The sequence below is a fragment of the Macaca nemestrina genome, chromosome X (assembly GCF_043159975.1).
Source record: "Macaca nemestrina isolate mMacNem1 chromosome X, mMacNem.hap1, whole genome shotgun sequence".
In the NCBI taxonomy this organism is placed as follows: Eukaryota; Metazoa; Chordata; class Mammalia; order Primates; family Cercopithecidae; genus Macaca; species Macaca nemestrina.
In genome coordinates this window covers 106,875,074-106,900,438 of record NC_092145.1, presented here as the reverse complement: position 1 = coordinate 106,900,438, position 25,365 = coordinate 106,875,074, and the positions used below count along the sequence as shown (strand labels likewise).

Here is a 25,365-nt window from a genome sequence, read left to right as displayed (position 1 = left end):
GCAAAGACCGAATTCATGAAAATGGTTTCTCTTTGAACATGTATTAGAGTTGCTTTCAAGGCAATTAATCTAGAAATACTACTTATTTATTTATTTAACAGTATAGGTAGAAGAGAAATTATATTTTCACTAAGCTACTTCTAAACCAAACTCTTTAGTACCTCCTCAAACAATACAGAATGACCAGATAATTTAAGCAGGACACTATCGACAATATATAAAGACTTTTACAGGCTTCCTAAGTAGAGAAACCTGAGCCATCACCATTCATACTACTATACTACATGCTGGAATTCTCAGAGACTGTGGGAAAAGCACATAGGTCATAGCAGTGCCTCATAACGGATGGGACTTCCATATTTTGGCAGCCCCCAACATGAGACCCAACCTTATCAGAGTTGGGGATGCAATTAACACTCCTGAGGAGCTGCTAGGTATATTTATAGTTTGCGAGGGCAGCAGTGTAGCTCAAAACCATTTCTTCATTTAACTGATGAGTTCTAGAAGAGGCAATCCCAGTTACCGTAAACTGTAGACTTTGTCGGAACAAATCTGAATCAGACTCACCCTTTTCTCAATTTTGACCTCGGCCCCAGGATCTGCATAGAATTCAAAGTGTAGTGTAGTTGCACTGGGTGGATATTTCTGTGTATAAAGCACATCAAAGAATCAGACGTTGAGTTTCAACTGATTATAAATATTATCCCCCACATCTTCCCTCAAAGTCCTAGCCACTTGTTCAACTTATTGTGGCAGAAGAACAAGCAGTACATTCAGTACTTACAGTGCCTTTAACTGTTTGTCTTAGAGCAGAGCTCAGATAGGATGAGACTTTTCAAACAGAAACAAAAGGATAGAGCCCAGAGCTCCCAAACCTTCTGCATTTCATACTTACAAATTTCTAGTTTCCCTTTCTTGCAAGAGATCAATTTTGACTGTGGCTATTCCCAAGGGGGAAAAGAGGGGCAAGACTGCCAAGCAGTAATGAATAAGAATCCAAGAAAGGATAGAGAACAAATACCAGGGTTCAGAAACCAGCTAAAGAATGGAAAAGAACATTCTTACGAAAACCTTGTATCTATCTTCTGAAATATTTTATTCAAAGTATGCCTCATAGGCATGTCTTCATAATTCTTCAAACACTTTCCTTCTATACCATTCTACACCACTTCTCATGGTATGTTTTTCTGCACAGGTAGACACCAAGACAATATAAATCAGACCCTAAAAAAACATTCTCTTTAACTCCAGAAAAGTTACATGATGAACAAAAATAAGATAACAGCAGAGTGCCCACTAAAACATCTCACTGAAAGATACCACTAGCAGTGATTGCCTCCGGAAAATTAAAAAGTTACCACTGCATACCTTTTTATACTCTGAATTTTTTAACGTGTGTGTGTGTGTGTGTGTGTATATATATATATATAAAACTTCCTTTTAAAGTACACGTCAACCTTTATGTTGTCAGAATTCCAAACTCTGAATATACTTCAAGATTTATGTAATTTTGATTATTAAACAGACAACACTCGCCGACTATATTACCCGATTATCTCTTCATAAAATAATCACTAAAGAAAAGTATGCCAGCTAACGTGGGAAAGTAACTTGATCTAATCTGTGGTTTTCTGAGACCAGAAAAGAGCCATTCTTTTTAGGAAAAGGCTTGCTAAGATAAATACGCTAAATTTCACTGCAGCCATTTGTGCTAAACATGACAAACTGACAAGACAAATTCCACATGGAAAATACAGTTGCTTCCAGATGCAAAATAATTATTGAAAACCAAATTGTGTTTTGTAGCTCCACAGCAACATATCAAAGCAGAAAGGAGGATGGCCTGAGCTAATAACTTAAGCATGGGTAAAAGGCAGAGAGATAAACAAGGAAAGCACATAAAACATTGTAAGTTCTCAATAAACCTAATGGTAGAATTGCTCTCCAAGCAGCCATTCCTAAATCACACCATACTGTCCAGAGTTCTGATACAATGTGAGAATGCAAGCAAACATACTTTCTGGGATTTAAAAAAAATCACATTAAAATCAATTCAACAAATATAGCTACCTACTCAAGAACTGGGTATGAACACACACTCTATTTCTCAGATTTTTTATCTACCGCCAGCACATCAAGAGCCCAAGCACTGATAGACCGCTTCCTATAGATGTGGCTCAGCTATGTCTGAACTGATCTTAGGTTCCTCAAAAGTCTTGATGTGAAGGAGCCACTTCATATACCACAATTCGTTGTAAAGTAAGGTTCATAGAGAGGAAAACAGCTCTGTCAAAAGATACCCATATCCCAAAGAGTTACTTACCATCATATGCAAGTCTCTGCAACATTCTGCAAGTCCAAAGCCATTCTCCTTTCCACCCCAGCTCTTGAAAAAGGAAAAAGATAGTGTTAAGACAGTGCTTATGTTGACTTTGCGCCACTGCACTCCAGCCTAGGCAACAGAGTGAGACCTTAGCTCTCTTTCTCTCTATGTATATATACATACACACACATATATATATATATATTTAAGAGTGTGTGGCTGCTTGGAACATAATGTTGAGAAGACATCCAACGTGAAAGTCAAACAAGAGGAAAAAAGAACAGAAATAAGAACTTAAGATTCAAGGCAAGATGGTCTGTCTAAAGGTGATTTCTTCAATGAGATTAATTTCACTGTTCAGTGAGGATGCTCCTAGGAAGAACTCAAGCAGCAACTGCCAGCCATTGTATTCCACACCCCTGTAGTCACGTATGCTGACAGGTCGGTCATGTCCCATCAGGCCTTGCCTGAGGCTCTGCCTACTCACCTTCTGCACTAGGGAGGAATCACACTTTCCAGTTCCTCTCTTTTTGACATTAGCTGAGTTACAAGGCAGAAAATTCTGCCTTATTTATTACTACTGTACTTTGCCACTCAAAATAAAAACTCATCAACAAGCCCCTGAGATAATGGGGGAATGGCTCAACTGGCTTCTAACTACAAAACTACTGTCATATAGTCTCACTACCTAGCCTGTATCTTCAACAGCCTTTAAAATATCACTTTAATATTAAGAGCATTATTGTATTTTTATTTTTTAATTATATATATAACTATTTTACATATATTACATAAAATATGTATTTATATATGTAAAATATATATATCTCCCTGCCTCATGGGGCAAGGCATATAGTTCAGGCAAACAATTGACAAAGTGAAAGAAATTAGATATCATCTGAAACAAATTTATTAATTTATCACGTCAAACTGAAAAGAGATTTTTATATTACAAATATAAAACATTTCATATAAAGATGTATTTTGTATAATTTTTAAAATTATAAATATATAAATTTTATATAAATATATAAAAATAAAAATTATATATATGTAGCTATATATGAAGAGAGTGTGAGAGATAGACAAGTCTCCCTCTGTTGCCTAGGCTGGAGAGGAGTGCAATGGCACAATCACAACTCACCACAGCCTCAAATTCCTGGGCTCAAAGGATCCTCTGCCTTAGCCTGTCACATAGCTAGGACTATAGGCATATGCTACCACCACACCAGGCTACATTTGTAAAATGTTTGTAGGGGTCTTGCTATGTTGCCCAGGTTGGTCTCAAACTCCTGGCCTCAAGTGATCCTCCTGCCTTGGCCTCCCAAACTGCTGGGATTACAGTTGTGAGCCACCTTTTCCAGTCAAGAATTACCATGTTTTTAAGTCTGGCATGATTGAAGCACAAAATGCTACTTATATTCTGTGTCTTCATTTTATTCCTGTCTAGTATGGGTCCCAATCACCTCAGATCTGGGCTGCCACCATGAACTAACATGGTTCTCTCTCTACATCTAAGTTGTTTCCTCTTTGTTAAATGCTATTATATCACTACTTGCCAAAGAAGTCTCAAAAACAAACAGTGTAAATCACCGAAGGTGCCATTCACAAAGGTACATACTATAGAATGCAATTTCTAAACCTGTAAATAAATAAATAAATTAATTAATTAATTTAAAAAACATCACCTGACTATCCCATGAGAAATAAGCTTTCTCAAACTACACTTGAACTACTGGCAGCCTTTCTCAATCCAGGTATCATGTATGAAACACAGAATATGGTGAGTAATTTTTTTATCATAACTAGCACCACCTTAGACACACAAGAGAGAAGTCATTTTGCTACATTAATAATGGATACCTTAGGGCATTAAGGCTTACTTCTCTAGTGAAAACCTAAGTGAGAAAGTCTGCCTGGACACAGATATGTATACCCCCCACTCCCAGCTGTTTAAAAACAGAATGTTCTACTAGGAATGATGTCAGTGAAAATGGCAGAATAGGCCGGGCGCGGTGGCTCAAGCCTGTAATCCCAGCACTTTGGGAGGCCGAGACAGGAGGATCACGAGGTCAGGAGATCGAGACCATCCTGGCTAACACAATGAAACCCCGTCTCCACTGAAAATACAAAAAAATTAGCCGGGCGTGGTGGCGGCGCCTGTAGTCCCAGCTACTCGGGAGGCTGAGGCAGGAGAATGGCGGGAACCCGGGAGGCGGAGCTTGCAGTGAGCCGAGATGGCGCCACTGCACTCCAGCCTGGGCAACAGAGCGAGACTCCGCCTCAAAAAAAAAAAAAAGAAAAAGAAAAAAAAGAAAATGGCAGAATAGGGAACTCCATAAGCCCACGCCTTCACAAAAACAGTGAATAAACTGACTGTCGGAATTCAAGTCTATCAGAACTCTAAAAAATAATCAGAAGTTTAAAACAACGAGGCAAGTTTAAGGTAATGAGACAAGAATTTGTAAAGTACAAGGTTCGACATTCATTAAGATGTTAACAGGCTCATACCTGAGGCGGGAGGATCAACTGAGGTCAGGAGTCTGACACCAGCCTGCCCAACATGGTGAAACCCCATCTCTACTAAAAATACAAAATTAGCCAGGCGTGTGGTCTACGCCTGTAGTCCCAGCTGCTAGGGAGGATGAGGTGGGAGGATGGCTTGAACCCGGGAAGCAGAGGTCACAGTGAGCCAAGACTGCACCACTGCCAACTCCAGCCTGGGCAACAGAGTGAGACCCAAAAAAAGGTAACAAACACCTGGTGCTAAATATGGCCAAATATTCATGTATTAAAGATATTCACTGTAGCATAATTTACCACAGAAAAAAACTGGAAATTACCTAAGTAAGAAGAAAAATGTGAAGTAAATCGAGATAACCATAGATGGCACAATTGACAGTACTTAAAATATTCACATACAGAAGGTATAAAATCATATTGTAATGGAATCAATTTCTTCTTTCATGGCATTAGTCTCATTCCTGAAAATACCTTGCCACGTCAAGCAGCATACAACCATGCAGTTATACTTTCTTTTAATGCTTGTATAACTTCATGTTTTTAACATTTTAGCTTTTTATTACATCTTAATTTTACTGTGATGAGGTAGAATCTAGCTTAATTGCCTCCCAAAAAGTGAGCCAGTTTTTACAACACCATCTTATTTGAATAATGCATTCTTTTTCTGCTAATCTGAAATGCCATCTTAACCATAAATTCGATTCCTACACATTGGATCTGCTTCTGGAACCTATTGATTGGTCAATTCCACCCTTAATTACCACACTATTTAAATTACTACAGCTTTATAAAATGGTTTAATACCTAATAAGAACTTCATTACATTTTCGATATTTTCTTGGCTCTTCCCAGGACAGCTGGTGAAGACGAAGACACATGCAATTTGCTGAAAACCATAAAGTAAGGATGAGGGTAGAAAGGCTTGATGCTACACAGAACAGACAGGTAAGTCAAACCGAAAGTCTGAATCTGCAAGGCAGAATAAGCTTGAAAGGCTGTGTATCTACACAATTATATTCCTTTTGTTTCTTTTGTTATTCCAACTAATTGTTTCAGACCACCTTTATTAGTGTCACCACAAAATCTTTCTTGCCAACTTTTGCAACCTGATAAAAAACAAGCACCTTTAATTAGAAAGTTTTGGTAAGCTGAGATCCTTAAAACACCCTGCCAACTCAAACGTGACTCATGAAAGTCTGTGGTGTTGTTACTGTATCAGTAACTAAGTGCATATATAAGATTGCTTAATATATATAAGATTGCTTATTGCATCTTTCATAACAAATATGAGCATGCATCAATAGGGAAGTTGAGTAAAATATGGTACATCCAAAGCATGGACTACTATGCAGCCATCAAAAGAACCCTATAGCTATACAGGTGACTTTAAAGTGATTTTTTAACAAGGTCCGAAATAAGAAAACAAGGATGCAAGGTATCCTGCATTTGTAACTGAAGGACAAAAACACCCTCAACGGGTCAATATAATACGAAGATATTATATAGAGAATACGCTTGAGGTTACGGGGAGGTAAACCAAGAGGTAAAAGGCTGTTCTGAAAATAATCATGTGACAATATGCATGCACTTATAAAATAATGTGTGTGTAACATTTTAAAAGAAAGCAAATACAAAAGAATGGCATGTAGTTTCTCTGGTTGACATCCATCTATAAATGACAGCTCCTGTTTATTAAGTACTTCCAACATGATGGCATTAACCCTATAAGGTTTTATTTATGACTTCCTTTACTCTGATCCTAAAAGAACTATGAGGTAGATACTGTAACCCCCAATTTACAGACACAGAAACAGGTTAATGTGATTTGTTGGCTAAAGTCGGTTTCATGTCCAAATCCAGGTTCTTAAACACATGCAAGTGAATGTGTCTGCTGCAAAGGAAGTTGCCTGAAAAGACTGAAGAGACATGAACCAAGACTTCTATGAGCATTGTTAAAGAAGCCCACAAGGCCAGGCACAGTGGCTCACGCCTGTAATCCCAGCACTTTGGGAGGCCAAGGCGAGAGGATCACCTGAGCTCAGGTGTTGGAGACCGGCGTGAGCAACACGGCGAAACCCCATCTCTACAAAAAATATAAAAAATTAGCCGGGCATGGTGGTGCGTGCCTGTAGTCTCAGCTACTCAGGAGGCTGATGTGGGAGGACCAACTAAGCCCAGGAGGCTGAGGATGCAGCGAGCTGATATTGTGCCACTGCACTCCAGTCTGGGTAATGGAGTGAGACTCTGTCTCAAAAAAATAAATACAGAAATAAGAGAAGTCCACATGAACAAGTCAAGTTTTTAGAGAAATTTTACATTTTAGAGAAACACGAAATTTTTAAATTTTAATGAGGGGTATTAGTATTGGAGGTACCATTACTAAATACCTAATTATCTCTAAACCTCAAACACCTGTAAAAATCTTTTATTGCAAAGCACCAAACACACAAATCTATTACCAAAGGCTGCAATGTACGGCACCTGTCAAGATTACAAATTGTCCAGGATTAGAAATTAACCTTCAATCTACAATCTCTTTAGATCAATTCAGAGCGAAAAGTAGCAAGCCTGTCAAAGGTAAAAAGTGTCAAAAATGCAAAGGGACAAAAAAGCAATCATTTAAGCAGTCCTTTCTGTGGCAAAATCATCCAAAGGAAGAAAACAACTGGATCTCAATTACCTAAAAAAAAAACACAAAGAAACAAACCCCTCATACTTTACATATGTGAGCCATTTATACCAAAAACAGTTTGCATTTTAACTTCTACTTAAATTGTCAGAACATTTAATTAAAGTATGAAATATTAGTGTGTTTCTATCAGCCTAAAAGTAGAGTGATAAGATGTGAATTCTGTCAGATGCTATTGTGGCCCTATACAAATAACCAAATTAACATGATCAAAGCTGTATTTTTAATGACTTCTAGGTCTGTTAACTCTCTTAGCAAACTTTTCTTTACCAAAGATCTTAAAAGCCACCTGTATTTACCTCTAAATATGTTTCTAGGTTTATGTCAAGTGTGAAGAAAAGTTCTAAACCCATTTTTCCCTCAAACAGCCTACTGTCCCACTGTTCTGATATAAGCAACATAAGGCATACTCTTTCACTCTGCAGATGTATTGTCTACTCCTGTGCCAATTACAAAACTGGCTTAATGATAAAAAGCCTTATGATAAAAACTTGGCTTTATAATAAAATCACTATAGCTTTATGATATTATCTGATACAGCAACTCACCCTGATTATCAGTGTTTTCTCAGACATTTATTTCTGTGTCTCAGTTGATGCTATTAACAGACTTCCACTCAATCATTTGACTGACTGATTTAAATGAGAAACGGAATTATTTCACAAAAACTAAGTTGAATATTTTGCAAAATATTCATCTAAAAGACAATATGCTAAAATAAAAAGTGTCATATTATGAAAAGATTCAAGAGTAAACTCTAAAAAATTTAGAATCCTGTATGCAGGTTCCTTTTCTTCACATCAGTGCAACTCCATAATCACAGATTACAGTTGTAGTTTATGTCAGAAAACAGAATGATTCTTACTAAGTCTTTGGCCCCACATAAGATGGGAAAGGGAATTATTTTCGTTTTTAAAAAATCGTATGTATAAATCACTTTCTAAACATTTCCTGCTTTAACAAGATTTTAAAAATAATTAAACTACCAATCATTGGTCCTAATTTCATTAAAGGGCTTCTACCATATTAAGTCTTCCCACTTAAAAAATGTTACTGGTCTCTATTTAGACCATCCTTTAAATCTGTAAGTAAAGGTTTAGTGTTGGTCTAACAGATCTTAAATACTGCTGTTAAGATTTATTTTCCCTTAACCATAGGGATACATTCCAAGACCCCTAGGCGATGCCCGAAACTACAGGTAGTGGCAAACCCTATATAATACACCCACACACAAACATTTTTTTTTCCTATATATACATACTGATGATAAAGTTTAATATATACTATAATACAGGTCATGTGAATGTGGCTTCTCTCTCAATATCTTATTGTACTGTACTGCAAGTAACTGAAACCATGGAAATCGAAACCTCGGATAAGGGGAGACTACTGTATTTGTTCATATATCTGTCGCATCATTGCCCATTCAGATTCCCTTCTATCAAAGGTATAACTTTTGATGTCTGTTAATTTTTCTTTCTTGAAACTATATGTTGCATTGTGTACATCTTTTTAAGTTTCAGAAATGGTACTGAGCAATGAAAATTGTTGCTTTTACTTTTTTATGCACGAACCACTATGTTTAGAAGCCATCGATGTTGCTGTATTATTTGGGCCACAGTTTCTAACTGCTACATACTCCATAGTGTGCATGTGCCACATTTTACTTATTCGAATACCTACTAATGATGGATACCAAGGTTGCTTCCAACTCCTCACTACCACAAACGATGATGCAATATTCGGACAGAGATCACGTTTATGGAAATGATGTGATCTCATCTTTGAAATATACACCCAGGAGAACCAGTCTACACTCCTATCAACAATGCATGAGGGTTCCCATAGCTTCACATACCTGCCAGCACTTACCATTATATAGTTTTCTAAGAAATTTCTGCAAATCTAATGCTTACAAAGCTGTATCTTGTTTTATTTTTATTTCTCTAATTACTGAGTCTGGGCATCTACTCACATGAATTCCCTGTTCTATAAACTGCCTATCCATATCCTTTGCTCATCCTTGTTGATCTGGAAGAGTTCCTTGAATATTCTACATTAGCAGTCCCCTTCCAGTTTTAAAACATTGTTAAGCATTTTCAATCTACCATGAGTCTGTTAACTTCTGTTGTACGAAGTGCTGCCTAATTTTGCCTGCAGACCAGCTGCTTGCCATTACACCAATTGTTTCCAAGTGTTATTGGTCCAGGACAAAATGAGGTTGTACCAGAATGTTATTTAACTACATTGGTAACTATACTAGTTAGTACAACTGACATTTTTCTTGATGAAGGAAGCAGTGTGTTGATTTATATTCCAGTGTAAGGGCCTAAGGAGTAGCCTGGAGTTATGTGTTTTCTGTCGGGAAGTATATTTTTAAATATAATATTCAAAATTTTACTTTTAGGTTTATGCCATGGGGATTTTAAGAATTCTTTACCCACCACTGTTATTACTACACAACCTCCTACATTAACTTCTCTTAAATTTACAGTTTTAGCCAATATGACTTATTTTACAGACAGAATATTTGCTCATACTGTGAATGGGGTCTTTTCACCAATCATTTTCCTTTTTTTTGAGATAGAGTCTCGCTCTTGTCACACAGCCTGGAATGCAGTGGCATGATCTAGGCTCACTGCAACTTCCGCCTTCCGGGTTCAAGCGATTCTCCTGCCTCACCCTCCTGAGTAGCTGGGATTACAAGTGCCCAACACCATGCCCAGCTAATTTTTCTATTTTTTTTAGTAGAGACGGGGTTTCACCATGTTGGCCGGGCTGGTCTCAAACTCCTGACCTCAGGTGATTCGCTCTCCTGCCTCGGCCTCACAAAGTGCTTGGATTACAGGCGTGAGCCACCACACCTGGCCTCACCAATCATTTTCTAATTGGTTACTATTAATACATGGAGGAGCTATCTGTTTCTGTATATTGATCTCTTACTTGGCTATCTCACTGTGTTTTTACTAGTTGTAATAATATTATCTCCCCAAGAAACAAAGAGACTCATCACCTACATGCAAATAGTAACAAATATTCTCTTTTCTTTTTTAGAGACAGAGTCTCGGTCTCACTCTGTCGCCCAGGCTAGAATGCAGTAGCACGATCTTGGCTCATTGCAGGTTTCACCTCCCAGGCTCAAGTGATCCTCTTACCTCAGCCTCCCAAGTAACTGGGACCACAGGTGTGTGCCACCACACCTGGCGGATTTTTGTACTTTTTGCAGAGATGGGATTTCGCCATGTTGCCCAGGCTGGTCTCAAACTCCTGGGCTCAAGCAATTTGCCTGCCTCAGCCTCCCCAAGTGCCAGTAATAACAGGCATGAAGCCATCATGCCCAGCCCAAATTTTCTCTTTTAATATGTATTCTTCGCTTCTTTCTTTTCTGTTGGTTAGCATCTGTACTACAAATGTAAATGACAGAAGTTAATGTCTGACATTTTTGTGTGACTTATGAATTCAATGGAAATGCCTTAGCTCCCCCATTATGACTTCCGGTAGGTAACTCTAGTTTCTTAAAGTTTATATGAAGCTTTTGTTAATGTGATAAATTTTATCAAGTGCTTTGGAAGCATCTATTGAGTAATAGTTCCTTTTTCCTTTTAACTGTGACTTGGGAATCCAATGTTAAACCTCCTTGTGGTTTTTAATAGGAGGAAATGTTTACAGTATCTTAAGAAAACAAGTTACATGCTTATATACACGTATTTCCAAATGCAAGAAAAAAATGCTCTGACTTTAAGGGAGGTCTCATAGGGATGAATTATAGGTGATTGACATTTTGTCTATATTTTCCTAGAATTTTCAAAATACATGTTATAATTATACAAAACTAATTTATAAGTAATCATGGCACGTAAATTAGCCTGAAAACTTGAATTACTTTGAGGTAACCATTAAATAAATACGCTTTTAAAAAGCTAGCCGTTAACACTTTTCTTCTAAGAAAGCTTTCCAACAGTGGGTTACCTCTCAAACCTAAGTATATATTAAGAAATTGTCTCCGGGAACACAGGACAATAGTTTGGTAGAGCTGAACTTTTATATGAGAGCTTTTGGCTTCAATTACAATTACTACTACTTACTGATCACAGCACTGAGTACCCACAATTCATTTTATTCTAAATCAACCCTGAAGTAGATATGTTAAATTCCCAGAAGAGGAAACCAGTATGAGAGCTAGTACGCAGGGCCAGGACTCAAATCTAGATCATATTATTGCATTATACTTCCTTCTCACACAGAATTGAATATAATTTTGAACTTTCCTTTCAGAAGAGAAATTGCCACTTCTGAAGAGAGAGATTTTGTTTGGTGAGCAGAGATTAAAGAATTCCTTCAAAATTACTTAATAACTGAGAATACTTAGGTTTTAAAAGAGGACACCAATAGTTCTAACTCAATTAGGCTAGTGAAGTTAACTTAGGGATTCTAATACATTTTAACACTCTGAGAAACACCTGTTGAAAGGAACCATATGCTCCAATTTTTGCACCCCTCCACTCTTCACCCAAGACTCACCTCTGCCAAATGTTGTAGCCGAGTTAGCAGCGGGGTCCTCTTGTCAGATCCCAGACGAGTGATGTAGTTTGATCTTTTGCTAAATACATATAGGAGATTAAGGACTGCCAGCACCACTTGCATATCAGAGGAAGCCAATAAAGTTGTCAAATGCTAAAGGGACAAAAAAGGGCAAAGCTCAAGGTATCAGGAACAACTGGCCTTGAAAACAAAACAAAATGTACCTGTCAACATTTACAAAGCTATCAAAAAGTTTAGTAACGTAATACAAAAAATATATAAGTATTTGTACTCGGGAGGCTGGGGCAGGAGAATGGCGTGAACCGGGAGGCAGAGCTTGCAGTGAGCCGAGATCGCGCCACAGCACTCCAGCCTGGGTGACAGACTGAGACTTCGTCTCAAAAAAAAAAAGTGTGTGTGTGTGTGTGTGTGTGTATGTGTGTGTGTGTGTGTATATACACATGTATGTATTTGATAATCTACAACATGCAACCTTATCCCCCAAGGAGCTTAAAATCTGGCAGTTAGTTATAAAGTGCAATAAAAGTAAAAAAATGTAAACAGTAGTTCAAAACTGCACAGGTTTTCCCACAGGAAGGAAAAGAGACAAAAGAGGCAAATGTGATATAATACACATGAGGGACTCAAGAAGAACATTAAGTCTCTAACTGGACTAAAAGTATTGTGAAAGATATTTTATGTTCTCTTCTGTATCCTTTATGACAAACATAAAGTTGAAATTAATTAAAACAGGGTCCTTCATATAGAAGCTAAAGATATCCACAACAGTTCGTGGCAATTATGTAACATATAACTGTTACAGTACAGTATATGCTCATAAGGAATCTGAGTGACTACTTTGGTTTTTTTGTTGTTGTTGTTTGGAGACAGGGTCTCTCTGTGCCCAGGATGGAGTGCAAAGGCATGATCATAGCTCCTTGCAGCCTTGACCTCCTGGGTTCAAGCGATCCTCTCACCTAAGTCTCCTGAGTAGCTGGGACTACAGGCATGCACCACCACGTCCAGCTAGCTCTTATATTTTTTGTAGCAATGGAGTCTCACTATGTTGCCCAGGCTGGTCTTGAAACCCTGGGCTCAAGTGATCCTCCTGCCTCAGCCTCCCAAAGTGTTAGGATTACAGACATGAGCCACTGCACCTGGCCTTACTTTGGCTTTTAAATACAATTAAAATTCACCAATACATTGAAGCACTTGGTCAGAATTAAAATCAGTATGTAATATAGCTAGAAATGAACCAAGGCATTTCCAGTTGCCAATTATACCAAAGGCCATGGACTTCCATGGGCAGCATATCTATTTCATCTTCAACAGACTGCCTATTTACCTCCCACTTAAAGCTCTGTATATTAGGCCTTTAGTTCAGTTATCCCACTTCTTTTCCTAAGCCATTTTAAGTTGTTTGTTCTGATTCTGTTTCTCTACTGAAGATGCAGGAAAACACACCTAAAATTAACAGGGCACCTAACTAATGATGACAGAAAGTCTAAAGTTGGGCTTCTATAAAAAGAAAATAATTTCTTATTACAGTGATTTTTAACTAACTGAAAAGCTCACTGACTGCTGCACCCACCTTACTCTTCAAGGACACAAAGGATGCTATGAATATATATCTTGGGATGGGTGTGGCAGAATACAGAGAGACTTGAAAGCAGCACACTAAAACTTAGAGAAGTACATTAATGTGATGAGAAAATCAAACTATTTCCAGCAATTTAAAAGTAATGTGGGGCTGCTCTAACAACCTAGGGCAAAAATAAATTCATGTAAATTTCCTTAAATACTTTAATATATATATAACATTTTTCACTCATTTCTTGAATCTTGAAAAGGCAAAACAAAGGTGATAGTACAGAATCTTCCCATCAACCCTATGAAGGATATCTATATCCAAGAAACATTCTACTATTATCTTTGACAATGAAAAACCCAGAGCTCCATCATGAAAAGGAAAGAAGCAATAGAGAGAAATGGCAATTTCCTTATTTCTGGATGTACACAATTTTAGTTTAAGAACAGAGTACACAGGCTTTAACCTCCCCTACCTCTATGGAACTGTACAGATGCCGGGAAAAGCTGTACTCAATGAGCAAGGCTGTGAAGTTCAACACAGCCAAGAGAAGCATTTTCAGTTGCTCTCTTTCTGGCCTATCACATACGAGCATCCATGACATATTCTCCACTGTCTGTCCAGCATCTGCCAGTATTCCATCGAAGCGGTCCAACAGGTCCACCCAGTGATATAACTCGCACTGGAGAGGGGAGGAAAAAGAAGATGTAAGAATAAGGTAGAAGTGCCGCATGGGTGCTTTCTAACTGAGCTTTGTTACAAGAGATTGCTGAGCATGACACCTAGACAAGTTCACGTCCCACTCTTGCCCATATGAGAAAGATCATACTCTGAGCTAAAAGGGCTGGAGTTCATTTCATATCCATCTAGACATATGTGCTAACACCACTAGACACCATAAAACCGCTAGAGCTAGGTCTTTAGATGGAGAACTCTGGTTATATTCTAAGATCTACGAAGACAAGAGAACCATCCTTGCCAGAATCCATTTTATCAGAAAAATTCATTTTTTAGAGTTATCTAATAAAAGTTCTTCTGAACTAAAAATCCAGAAATTATCTCAAACTTATATTGTCAAACTACAGGAATTCTGTGATTGAGATTCTTAAGCATCACCTGTGAAATCAATTCCTCATCCTCAGCCAGCAAAATTTTCCTTGCCACTGGTTGAAAGCTATGTTAGGCATGTGGCACTCGCTAGATGCTTATTAAGTAACTGCTGAATGAGGCTATCCCACTATGGTTTCTTATTCCATATCAGAGCATACAAAATGATGTCTTAGTAGTCCTGTCTTTTGGGAGCATGGCTTCACATACCTTTCCAATGTTCCATGTTTTGATCTGCTGCAGTTCCAAGAGAAGTTGCTCATCATTACAAACTTTGAGTTTGTCTATTAAGGCTCTGCAGTCTGCAGGCTGAGAAAAAAAAGTATTCACGAAGATGTTTTGGAATGAGGGAGTTGCAAACAAGGAGAATCGGAAAAGGAACCCTTAAGCTCACACAGTAATTTTCCTTTTGCTAGGATTTACTACTTAAGAAAACAAGATGTGCCAGATAATCTCTTGGGATTAAAATGGAAACCTCATGAGAAAACGTTTTTATTCCCCAACAATCCACCTGGCCTTCAAAAAAAAAACAAAAAACAAAAAAAACACCTTGGATAAAGGTAGATGCAGACAAACTATTTGGAAAGATACAGACAACAAAGACAGTAATAATAAAAAGTTAAACATCTAAAAAAAAAAAAAAAATTAAGGAATCTATACCATGGTCTGAAAGTTAACCAGAATGCCTGGTAGGTTATATTGAATCAGAGACTGCAAAGTCCTAGTGAATTCACAATTAAAGGTGAAGATTAGCATTAGCTATATTTTTCTGTAACATAAAACCCTTCACTTGTAAGGTGGTAAAGAGCTTCTGAACTTCGTAAAACTAGGACTCCATTCTTTCTTGGGGTTCCCATTTCCATACATTTCTGCTCTCTTCTACTGATGAATGGGCCTATTTGTCAGGTAACAAGGAGTGGATTGAGTATTTACAGTCAAGTTTCTGAAACTGGAAGGAGGGAAAGGGATAGGGGCTGGGAGAGAGAAGCCTTCCGTTAATGAACGGCAGCTGGGAGAAGTGATTATTACACCTGTTCTTTAACTCCATAAGGGCAGTACAGCATCCTGGGAATGGACCAGAGGTCTGGTAACAAACAAGTCTGGATTCATTTTTTAGCTTCATGTTTACTAAGCTGTTTGATCATGGGCAAGTCTAACCTCTAAGCCACAGCTCTCTTATCAGAAAAACAGACGTAATAGCTACCTCACAAATATGAAACTCAAATGTCTGCCACATACATAAAATGCTTATCTCCCATAACAGGAGCTTAAATATTCAGAGACGGCATACTATTAAAAAGAGTATTGAGTATTGGAATCAGGTAGTTGGTAAGCTACCTCTTTGAATCTCAGCATCCTCTTCTGCAAAATAAACTAACACGTACCTATATATCCAGCAATGCTGTCGTGAGATTCAAACTGGGAGAAATGTATTTTTGGCATCCGAAAAAACATGGAACCTAATGGGCGTTTATTTAAGCTAAGTCCAAACCTTTTCTCCCTCTAAGCATTATTAAGATCTACCTCAAATGTTCATGGTAATTAAATGTATGTAAAATCCTTGGCACAAAATCCTTTCACAAACCAGGCCTGCACTTTTTCCTCCTCTCCTCTAAGATGTATAAGTTGAGGGAGAGGCAGTGAAGCAGCAGAAATAGATAACATGGAAATTTGAACCACCTGCTTATGCAGTTCACTTGTGCCTGCTGGACCTACTTGGGTCCAGCATCAAACATGTTACTTCTATTTCTAATGGAATGCAGCTATACGAGTCCAACTTTATGATGTGTAGGTGAGATAACACCCAGGTCATGAGGAACATTTGGATCCTATAATAACTCGGTATGTCTCAGAACCAGGCATTCAGTCTTTATCAAGGCCCAGTAGCAAGCCTGAAGCTGCTTTTGTGAATGTAGAATAGCTGGTGGCACAGGACAGCACAGCCAAAAGTCTAGGGGTCTTACTTGTAATTCTACTGGGGCTTGCCAAAAGCACCACATACCACATGGCATCTTTAGCTGATACCTAAGTCAGTCACCTGGGTCTACTAGGTCATAATGTCCAAGTGATAGGGCAACTTGTATCATAGCCTGGACCTTTTGCAGAGTCTTTTCTAGATCCAAACCTTACTAACACTTTAGTGGTACCCCACTAAATGTGTTAGAGGTTATGCAGTAAATAGGTCAAAATAGCATGCCCAAATGTGACCAACCAATATGTTGGCTCCAAAATCCAAACACATCACACATTGTTCCTCTTTCTTCACAATGTGTGGTACAAGGTGCAGCAACTTCCCTCTCACTTTAGAAGGGATATCCCAATATTTCCCAAACCATGTGGCCACTAGAAACTTTCCTAATGTGAAAGGTCCTCAAGCTTCCACAAGGCTTGTTTCTGACTCTCTGGCACAAATATGTCTGAGGCATCTAAGGTGTGCTTGTGTTTTCTGTTCACAAGATCCAGTTAGCATAATGGTATCAATTTAATGTACCAGTATGATGGTCTCTGTTTTATCAGACTATCAAGATTCCTTGCATTTTGCAGGAGAAAGCAGCAAGCACAACGTTAAGATACAAGAAAGCATTTGCCAGTTCGACAGCTGAATACCAACTGCCAGGGTTTACAGTGATTTATTTCAATAGATACCAAATCTGGGGAAAAAATTCTTTGCACAGCTGCTAATAAAGTGATCAATAAAAGCCTTTCGTAAAAACAGTACCTAGCATTGACCACAGTATGGGAAATGGGGGCAATTTTGTATGCTGCTCAAGGAAAATAGACAACTCAAGTCTTAAAAAGTCCATAACCAGTGACACAAAAATTCTACTTCTAGGAGTTTATGCTAAGTAACTTGCTAGTAACTAGGAAATAAGAGCCAGAAATCAGCATATGACTCCAAGAGCAACCCCTTACAATCCACTAGGTTAAAAACTTTCTTTTAATTTGCATTTCTCCAATTACCCACAGAGTTGAATCTTGCTGAACATTTACTGGGTTTGTTCTTTTCTTAAATGCCCTATGCCCATTTTGTCATTGGGATATTCATTTCTCCTGATTTAGATACTGAAAACATTAACTACACTGGGTTACAAATATCTTCCCCAGCTTGTCATGTGTCTTCCTCCTCCCCCGCCCCACCCGAGCTTATTAAGGTGTAAATGGTATACAAAAAACTGCACGTAATTCACGTATACAACTGGGTGAGTTTGGATGTATGTATACACTCATGTTGCCATCACAATCCAGGTAATAAACATATCCATCACCTCCAAGTTTCCTTGTGTCCCTATGTGTGCGCATGATTGTGCGTGTGGTAAGAATACTTATATGAGATCTACCCTCATAACACATTTTTGATTAGTCCCTCTGTATTCGCTGGGGATTGGTTCTAGGACCCCCATGAATACCAAAATCTATGATGCTCACCCTTTGTATAAAATGGCACAGTATTTGTATATAACCTATACACATCCTCCTATATACTTTAAACCATCTCTAGTATTACAATACTGAATTCAATTCAATGTAAATAGTTGTTACACTGCATTGCTTTAAAATTTCTATTTTTACTTTTGTATTACTCTTTTTTATTGTTTTTTTCCCCCAAATATTTACTACCCAGTTGGTTCAGTCTGCAAATGTGGAACCCATACACATGGAGGGCAGACTATACTCAATACCTGACTGTTAACTATAGGCACTATGTTGTTCTACAGCAGATCTCTGGAACTTACTTACCTTGTATAATTTTATATCCACTGAGCAGCAACTCCCCCTTCTCTCTCCCCACCATTTCCTGGTAACTATCATTCTACTGCCTACTTTTATATCTTTGACTATTTTAGATGCCTCATATAAGAGGATTCACGCACTATTTGTCCCTCTGCGGCTGACTTATTTCACTTTGCCTAATGTCTTCGAGGGATTAATTTCCAAAATATATAAGGAACTCCTGCAACTCAATAGCAAAAAACCCCAAATAACACAAATTTTAAAACGGGCAAGGGACTTGAACAGATACTTATCCAGATGTCTATTTACATACAAATAGTTTAAAAGTATATAAGAAGGTGCTCCATATCAAGGAAATCATCAAGGGAATGCAAATCAAAACCACAATGAGATACTACTTCACACCTGTTAGGATGGCTATTGTCATGTCTTTTAAATTTTGGATACAGTATTTAACATTTCCATTTTGGTTTTTTCCTTTGTTTTAATGCTTGGAAAGACCATCCCCACTTAAGACAAAGTAAACATTCACCTTCATGTTCTACTTCTCTACAGCTTATTTCTTTTAAGAACATTTGACTTTTGGTTTATCTAAAGTTTATCACAATATAATAGTAACCCATGCTCCACAAGATAAATAATTAGTCTAGCACGGTTTCCTAATACTGTCTCTTCTTTCCAATTTATAATCCCTCTATCATCACATATCTAGTTCTTATATACACTAGGATCATTTTTCTAGGTCTTCTATTCTCGTAGCAGTAGATTCTTACACTGGTTTCACTTTAAATTTTTAAATTACAGTTTCTTAAGCAAGTTTTCTTTTTGTCCTTCAGTAAAAGACATTCAAGTACAGTTGTCAAAACTTCTAGATGCCAGAACACATCAAAAACAAAATCAAAAGCAAATGAAGATATTTCCAACAGATACGAAAATGAGTACGTTCAATATATATGGCATTCGGTAAGAGAAACACTTGATATTCCAATGTCAGATACAAAATAAACAGCACAAGAAGATAACTGATATAGAACAGTGAAATACTTTCTTCCCCACCTATGAAATTAACAAAAATTTAAAAGACAATCTGTAATAGTGACAAAGGTATGTGAAGAAAGTGCTGCTCATACTCATTAGTACAATGCTAAATGAAAAGGGCAGGATAATTGTGTGTGCACATGTAATAATTTTTTAAAAGACTGGAAGAAGCCTGGGCAACAAGGCAAGATCCTGTCTCTACAAAAAATAAAAAATTTGCCAGGCATGGTGGCATGCACCTATAGTTCCAGCTACTCAGGAAGCTGAGGTGGGAGCATTGCTTGAGCTGGGAGGTCAAGGCTGCAGTGAGCTGTGATCTCGCCACTGCACTCCAGCCTGCGTGACAGAGCAAAACCCTGCCTCAAAAAAAAAAAAAAAAAAAAACTGGAAAAAAAACAGCAAAATGTTATTGTTCTCTTTTGGTGATACTTGCCAGGTACTTTTACATTTTTTGAAAACCTTGTATTTACAATATGAACTAACTTACGTGCCAGATACTATGCTAAGCAATTGCCTCACATCAAGAAGGAAAAAATTTTTTGTAGCTGTGGAAACCAGGCAAGTTAATAACCTCTCAGCCACAAAAGTCTAATAAGATTCAAACCCAGGTCTAATTCCAAAGCTTGTGCTCTTTGAACTAAGCACACAGGGTCAACAGGACTATCACAATGCAATACCACTTCCTTAACCTCAGAAAGCAGTTCAAGCTAGCTGGTGGAATATTACTAGATTGAAGCTGGGATTTCTACTGTCGATAAAGGGTTAATTGATATGACCACCCAATACACAAGTTAAGCTGAATTGTGTGATTAAGAATCAGTAATAAAGACAGCTAAAACACTGGCCTTAACAAAAAAAACTAGTAAGAAAAATGTTACCACTTTTCATTTTTTTTTTTTTTTTTGAGACGGAGTCTTGCTCTGTCGCCCAGGCTGGAGTGCAGTGGCGTGATCTCGGCTCACTGCAAGCTCCGCCTCCCGGGTTTACGCCATTCTCCTGCCTCAGCCTCCGAGTAGCTGGGACTACAGGCGCCCGCCACCACGCCCGGCTAGTTTTTTGTATTTTTAGTAGAGACGGGGTTTCACCATGTTAGCCAGGATGGTCTCGATCTCCTGACCTCGTGATCCACCCGCCTCGGCCTCCCAAAGTGCTGGGATTACAGGGTTGAGCCACCGCGCCCGGCCACCACTTTCATTTTCTAAAAAACAAAATTGCAACATCCCAGAAGTACATTAAAAATCTGAATTCACATCTGCTCTTTCCATTATACCACACTTCCTTTCTGCATAGGAAGGAACTGCACAGCAGCCTGAGAGCTGACTTCAGGCACACACAGCTACCAAGAACTAATTGATCAGTGTTCACTTTCCACTGGTCTCTTGGCTATCCACTTTTTTAATCCAGGGAAGTTCAAAAGAAAATCTTACTGTTTCTAGACAAGTTGTTGTTTTATCGCCTTTTGTATATATGGGTGATGAGACTTGAAGAGCATGGATGAACTGTTCACAAATATTTTTTATTTTTTAATGAAGAAAAAATAAGCAAAGCAAACTTTTGGATACTTACAGCCTCGGTAGGTGTCTTCTTCAGTTTAGTCCTGTCTACTTTCATGATTTCAATTTTCAGCTTTACGATCTGAAAAGAAAATCCCCAAAGAAGTGAGAACTTAAAGCTACAATCTTGAGCTCTACAAGCTTGGACATAGACAATACAGAATGAAGAGCAATGCAAAATGCTTAAAGTAAAAACACTGGAGTTATGATGCTATGCCATCTCAGAGGCACAACTATTGAGTAGAGAGAGGTAAAGAATCTCTCCAGATCAAACTGGCCCACATCCCCATGTTGCACAAGACTGAAACCAAGTCAAGCCAAAATGAAAATTTTTTTTTCTTTTACAAGCATCTCCAACTCTTAATTGAAAGTAAGAGTGTACAATGTTTGCAACACATCTCAGGATGGAAAAACTCACCACAGCCCTGCAGTTTCCTGATAGCTTCCATTTCTAGGAATCCAAAGAAAGTCATAAAGATGTACACAAATATTTAACCACAAGAATCCATATTGCATGACCATGTGTAATAGTAAAAGACTGAAGACCTACTGTTCCATCACAAGGTTAAAAAAAGACCAAATGTCCAAAATATGATTTGTTTAAAATGGAATAGTGCACAACTGTTAAAAATATTACAGACAACTATATAATACACAAAGATGTTCATGATGAAATAAAAAGGTTACAAAACGGAACATATGGTATAAACTTATGTCTACTGCAAACAGCTCAGAAGGGCTAGGCATCAGAATATTAATTCATTGTTAACCGAAAGGATTATGTATGACTGTTTTACCTATGCACCTTTTACCGTTTCTACCAATAAAAATGTATTAGTTGTATCCTAAGAGCAAAGGCAAAACAATACTTTTATTTTTCAATTAGAAAATGAAGAATCCCAACAGAAATATTCCGAGCACAGAAAACAATCATTTTATTAAGCCATGTAATTTGGAAGGCTCAAAAGCAGACAACAGCCTGATCAGATCCCTAGATCTTTGATGGCAGACAAGTCCTCCAAAGCACAAGAAATGTTTCTCCTGTTAGCAACTGAGACACATGCACAGAGGTAGAAGTGGGTTGCAGGCTCTTTACACACAAAAGATTCTATTAACAATGTATTTAACTCAGTAGCAGTCACTAGAAATCAATGTTCCTCCCCCAAGAAGGCTGCCATAATATAAAGCTGACCAATTACAGTATAAATTTTAGGCAGCTTTTTGCCTAGATTTAGTCCAATATACTCAGTACTACGGAAATAGCGTGTATTTGCCTGTATGACCTGCATCCATTCAATCAGCAGGCATTCAAGGAAGAGTTTGTAAAGAATTCAGAATACGTTCTAAAACATTTCTGTAGAGACCATTCCTTAAGAAGAAAAAATGTTTTCTATGGTTGATACTTAGGGTATGTAATTCCAGATTACTTTTTAAAAAGTTATCTCAGTATCAATACAAAATGAACAAAATGCCTGGTGCCAACCACCTCAAAATATCTCAAATGAAGCCAACAGGATTCTGGCAACAATCCTGTCCATGTGGTGGAAACTATAAGCTGAGCTATTTGTACGCTTACTCTCAAGGCTTTTTTTCTCCCCTTTTCTCACAAATGTCTTACGCAAGTGGCTGCCACACTACTGTGGCTTCAGTCATTTGCAGGGAGGTTATTAAATTGCCCCTGCTGCAAGACGTAGCAGCCAGCCTCAATACCATGCAACTCAAATAACTGATGCTTTCCCTCTAAGATTAGAAACAAGGCAAAGAAGTCCATTATCATGACTTTTATTCAACATACTGCTGAAAGTTCTAGCCAATACAATACAGTAAGAAAAATAAGTAACAGGCACACAGATCAGAAAGGAAAAAATAGAAATGGCCCCTATTTGCAGATGTCAAAGGATCATCCACATAGAAAACCCAAGAAATCTATTTTAAAAGCCTCTCAGAGGATGGGTGCAGTGGCTCACTGCACTCCAGCCTGGGCAACAGAGCGAGATTCCATCTTAAAAGAAAAAAAAGGCCAGGCGCGGTGGCTCATGCCTGTAATCCCAGCACTTTGGGAAGCTGAGGCGGGCAGATCATGAGGTCAGGAGATGGGGACCATCCTGGCTAACACGGTGAAACCCCGTCTCTACTAAAAATACAAAAAAAGTAGCCCGGCATGGTAGCACATGCCTGTAATCCCAGCTACTTAGGAGGTTGAGGCAGAAGAATTGCTTGAACCTGGGAGGCGGAGCTTGCAGTGAGACGAGATTGCACCGTTGCACTCCAGCCTGGCAACCTCCCAGAGCTAATAACCAATCTCAGCAATCATAGAATACAAGACAAATGTTAAAAAAGCCAATCATGTTTCTATATACTAGCAATGGATACGTACACTCCAAAGTTAATGCAATACCATTCACAATCACTAAAAAACAATGAAGTATTTCTGTATAAATCTACAGAATATGTACAAGACTTATATGCTGAAAACTACAGAACACTGATTTAAAAAAATCAAAGATCTAGGCTGGGCGCGGTGGCTCATGCCTGTAATCCCAACACTGGGAGGCCGAGGTGGGCGGATCACGAGGTCAGGAGATAGAGACGATCCTGGCTAACAGGGTGAAACCCTGTCTCTACTAAAAATACAAAAACAAAATTAAGGCCGGGCGTGGTGGCTCACGCCTGTAATCCCAGCAATTTGGGAGGCCAAGGCGGGTGGATCACCTGAGGTCACTAGCTCTAGACCACCCTGGCAAACATATTAAAACCCCGTCTACTAAAAATACAAAAATTAACTGGGCATGGTGGCAGGCACCTGTAATCCCAGCTACTCAGGGGGCCGAGGCAGGACAATCAGTTGAACCCCGGAGGCCATCGCACTCCAGCCCAGGGGACAAGAGCGAGACTTCTGCCAGGCGTGGTGGTGGGTGCCTGTAGTCCCAGCTACTGTGGAGGCTGCGGCAGGAGAATGGTGTGAACCCGGAAGACGGAGCTTGCAGTGAGCCAAGATCGCGCCACTGTACTCCAGCCTGGGCGACAGAGCGAGATGTCTCAAAGAAAAGAACAACAAAAAAATCAGAGATCTAAATACATGGAGAGATTTAAGACTCTAGTAAAGATGTCAAATCTCCTAAAATTGTTATACAGGTTTAATATAATTCCTATTCAGATCCCAGCAAGATTTTTTTTGTAAATAAGCTGAGATTATTCTAAAGTGTATATGGAAAGGTGTAAGAAAGAACAGCAATGGCTGAAACAGTTTTGGAAAAAAAAAAAGGAGGGAGGAATCGAATCACCCTACCCACTTTTAAGACTTATTATATAAATAGCTACAGACATCAAGTAGTACTGATATATATACAAATATCAATAGAGCAGAATAAAGAACCCAGAAATAGACCCATACAAATATGCCCAACTGATTTAAAAAAAAAATTCAGTCAAGGAAAGATAGTTTTATCAATAAATGGTGCCAGAGAAAACAGACATGCACAGGCAAAAAAGATCAACTTCGACCTAAGCCTCATACCTTATATTAAAAATTAACTCAAAATGGATCACTTAAATGTAGAACAATAAAATTTACTAGAAGAAAATATTTGCAAACCACACATAGTATCTAAAATACATAAAGAACTCTCAAAATTCAACAGTAAAAAGTCGAACATCTCAGTAAACTAGAAATAGAGAACTTCTTCAAATTGATTAAAATATCTACAAAAAAAGCTACAACTAACATCTTAATGGTCAGAAACTAGGAGCACTCCCCCTTAAATAGTCACAAACAAAAAAGGCCGGGCTCAGTGGCTCATGCCTGTAATCCCAACGCTTTGGGAGGCCTAGGTGGCGGATCATTTGAGGTAAGGAGTTCAAGATCAGCCTGGCCAACATGGCAAAATCCCTTAATCCCAGCTACTTGGGAGGCTGAGGCAGGAGAATTCCTTGAATCTAGGAGGCCCAGGTTGCAGCAAGCTGAGATTGCGCCACCGCATTCTAGCCTGGGCGACAGAGTGACACTCCGTCTCAAAAAAAAAAAAAGAAAGAAAAAGATGTCCTCTCTTACCACTGCTTTCTAACACTTTATTGAAAGTCCTAGCTAAAGCAGTAAAGGAAATAAAAATTATAAAGATTGGGAAGGAAGATATAAAATTGTCTTTTTGTCAGAGATGACATGATCATACATGTAGAAAATCTGAAAGAATAGGGGAAAAAAAAAAACCTGGAGCTAACAAGCAATTACACCAAGTTTGCAGGATATAAGGTTAATATACAAAAGTCAATTGCTGGTCGGGCGCGGTGGCTC

The 25,365-nt window shown here is 38.4% G+C and overlaps 1 protein-coding gene across 8 annotated transcripts in view; it reads right to left on the bottom strand.

The window, feature by feature from the left end:
* The window catches only part of LOC105493783 (HECT, UBA and WWE domain containing E3 ubiquitin protein ligase 1), a 154,623-nt gene that overhangs the window by 99,195 nt on the left and 30,063 nt on the right, over window positions 1-25,365 (bottom strand). For all 8 annotated transcript variants that reach the window (XM_011761697.3, XM_071088707.1, XM_071088709.1 and 5 more), the window contains exons 4-9: window positions 21,088-21,156; window positions 14,962-15,060; window positions 14,120-14,326; window positions 12,057-12,209; window positions 2,324-2,386; window positions 568-645 (exon numbers count right to left, since the gene is read on the bottom strand). In XM_011761697.3, the coding sequence (XP_011759999.2) occupies window positions 568-645; window positions 2,324-2,386; window positions 12,057-12,209; window positions 14,120-14,326; window positions 14,962-15,060; window positions 21,088-21,132 (645 nt within the window). In that variant the 5' untranslated portion in view covers window positions 21,133-21,156. The remainder of the gene's footprint in view (window positions 1-567; window positions 646-2,323; window positions 2,387-12,056; window positions 12,210-14,119; window positions 14,327-14,961; window positions 15,061-21,087; window positions 21,157-25,365) is intronic.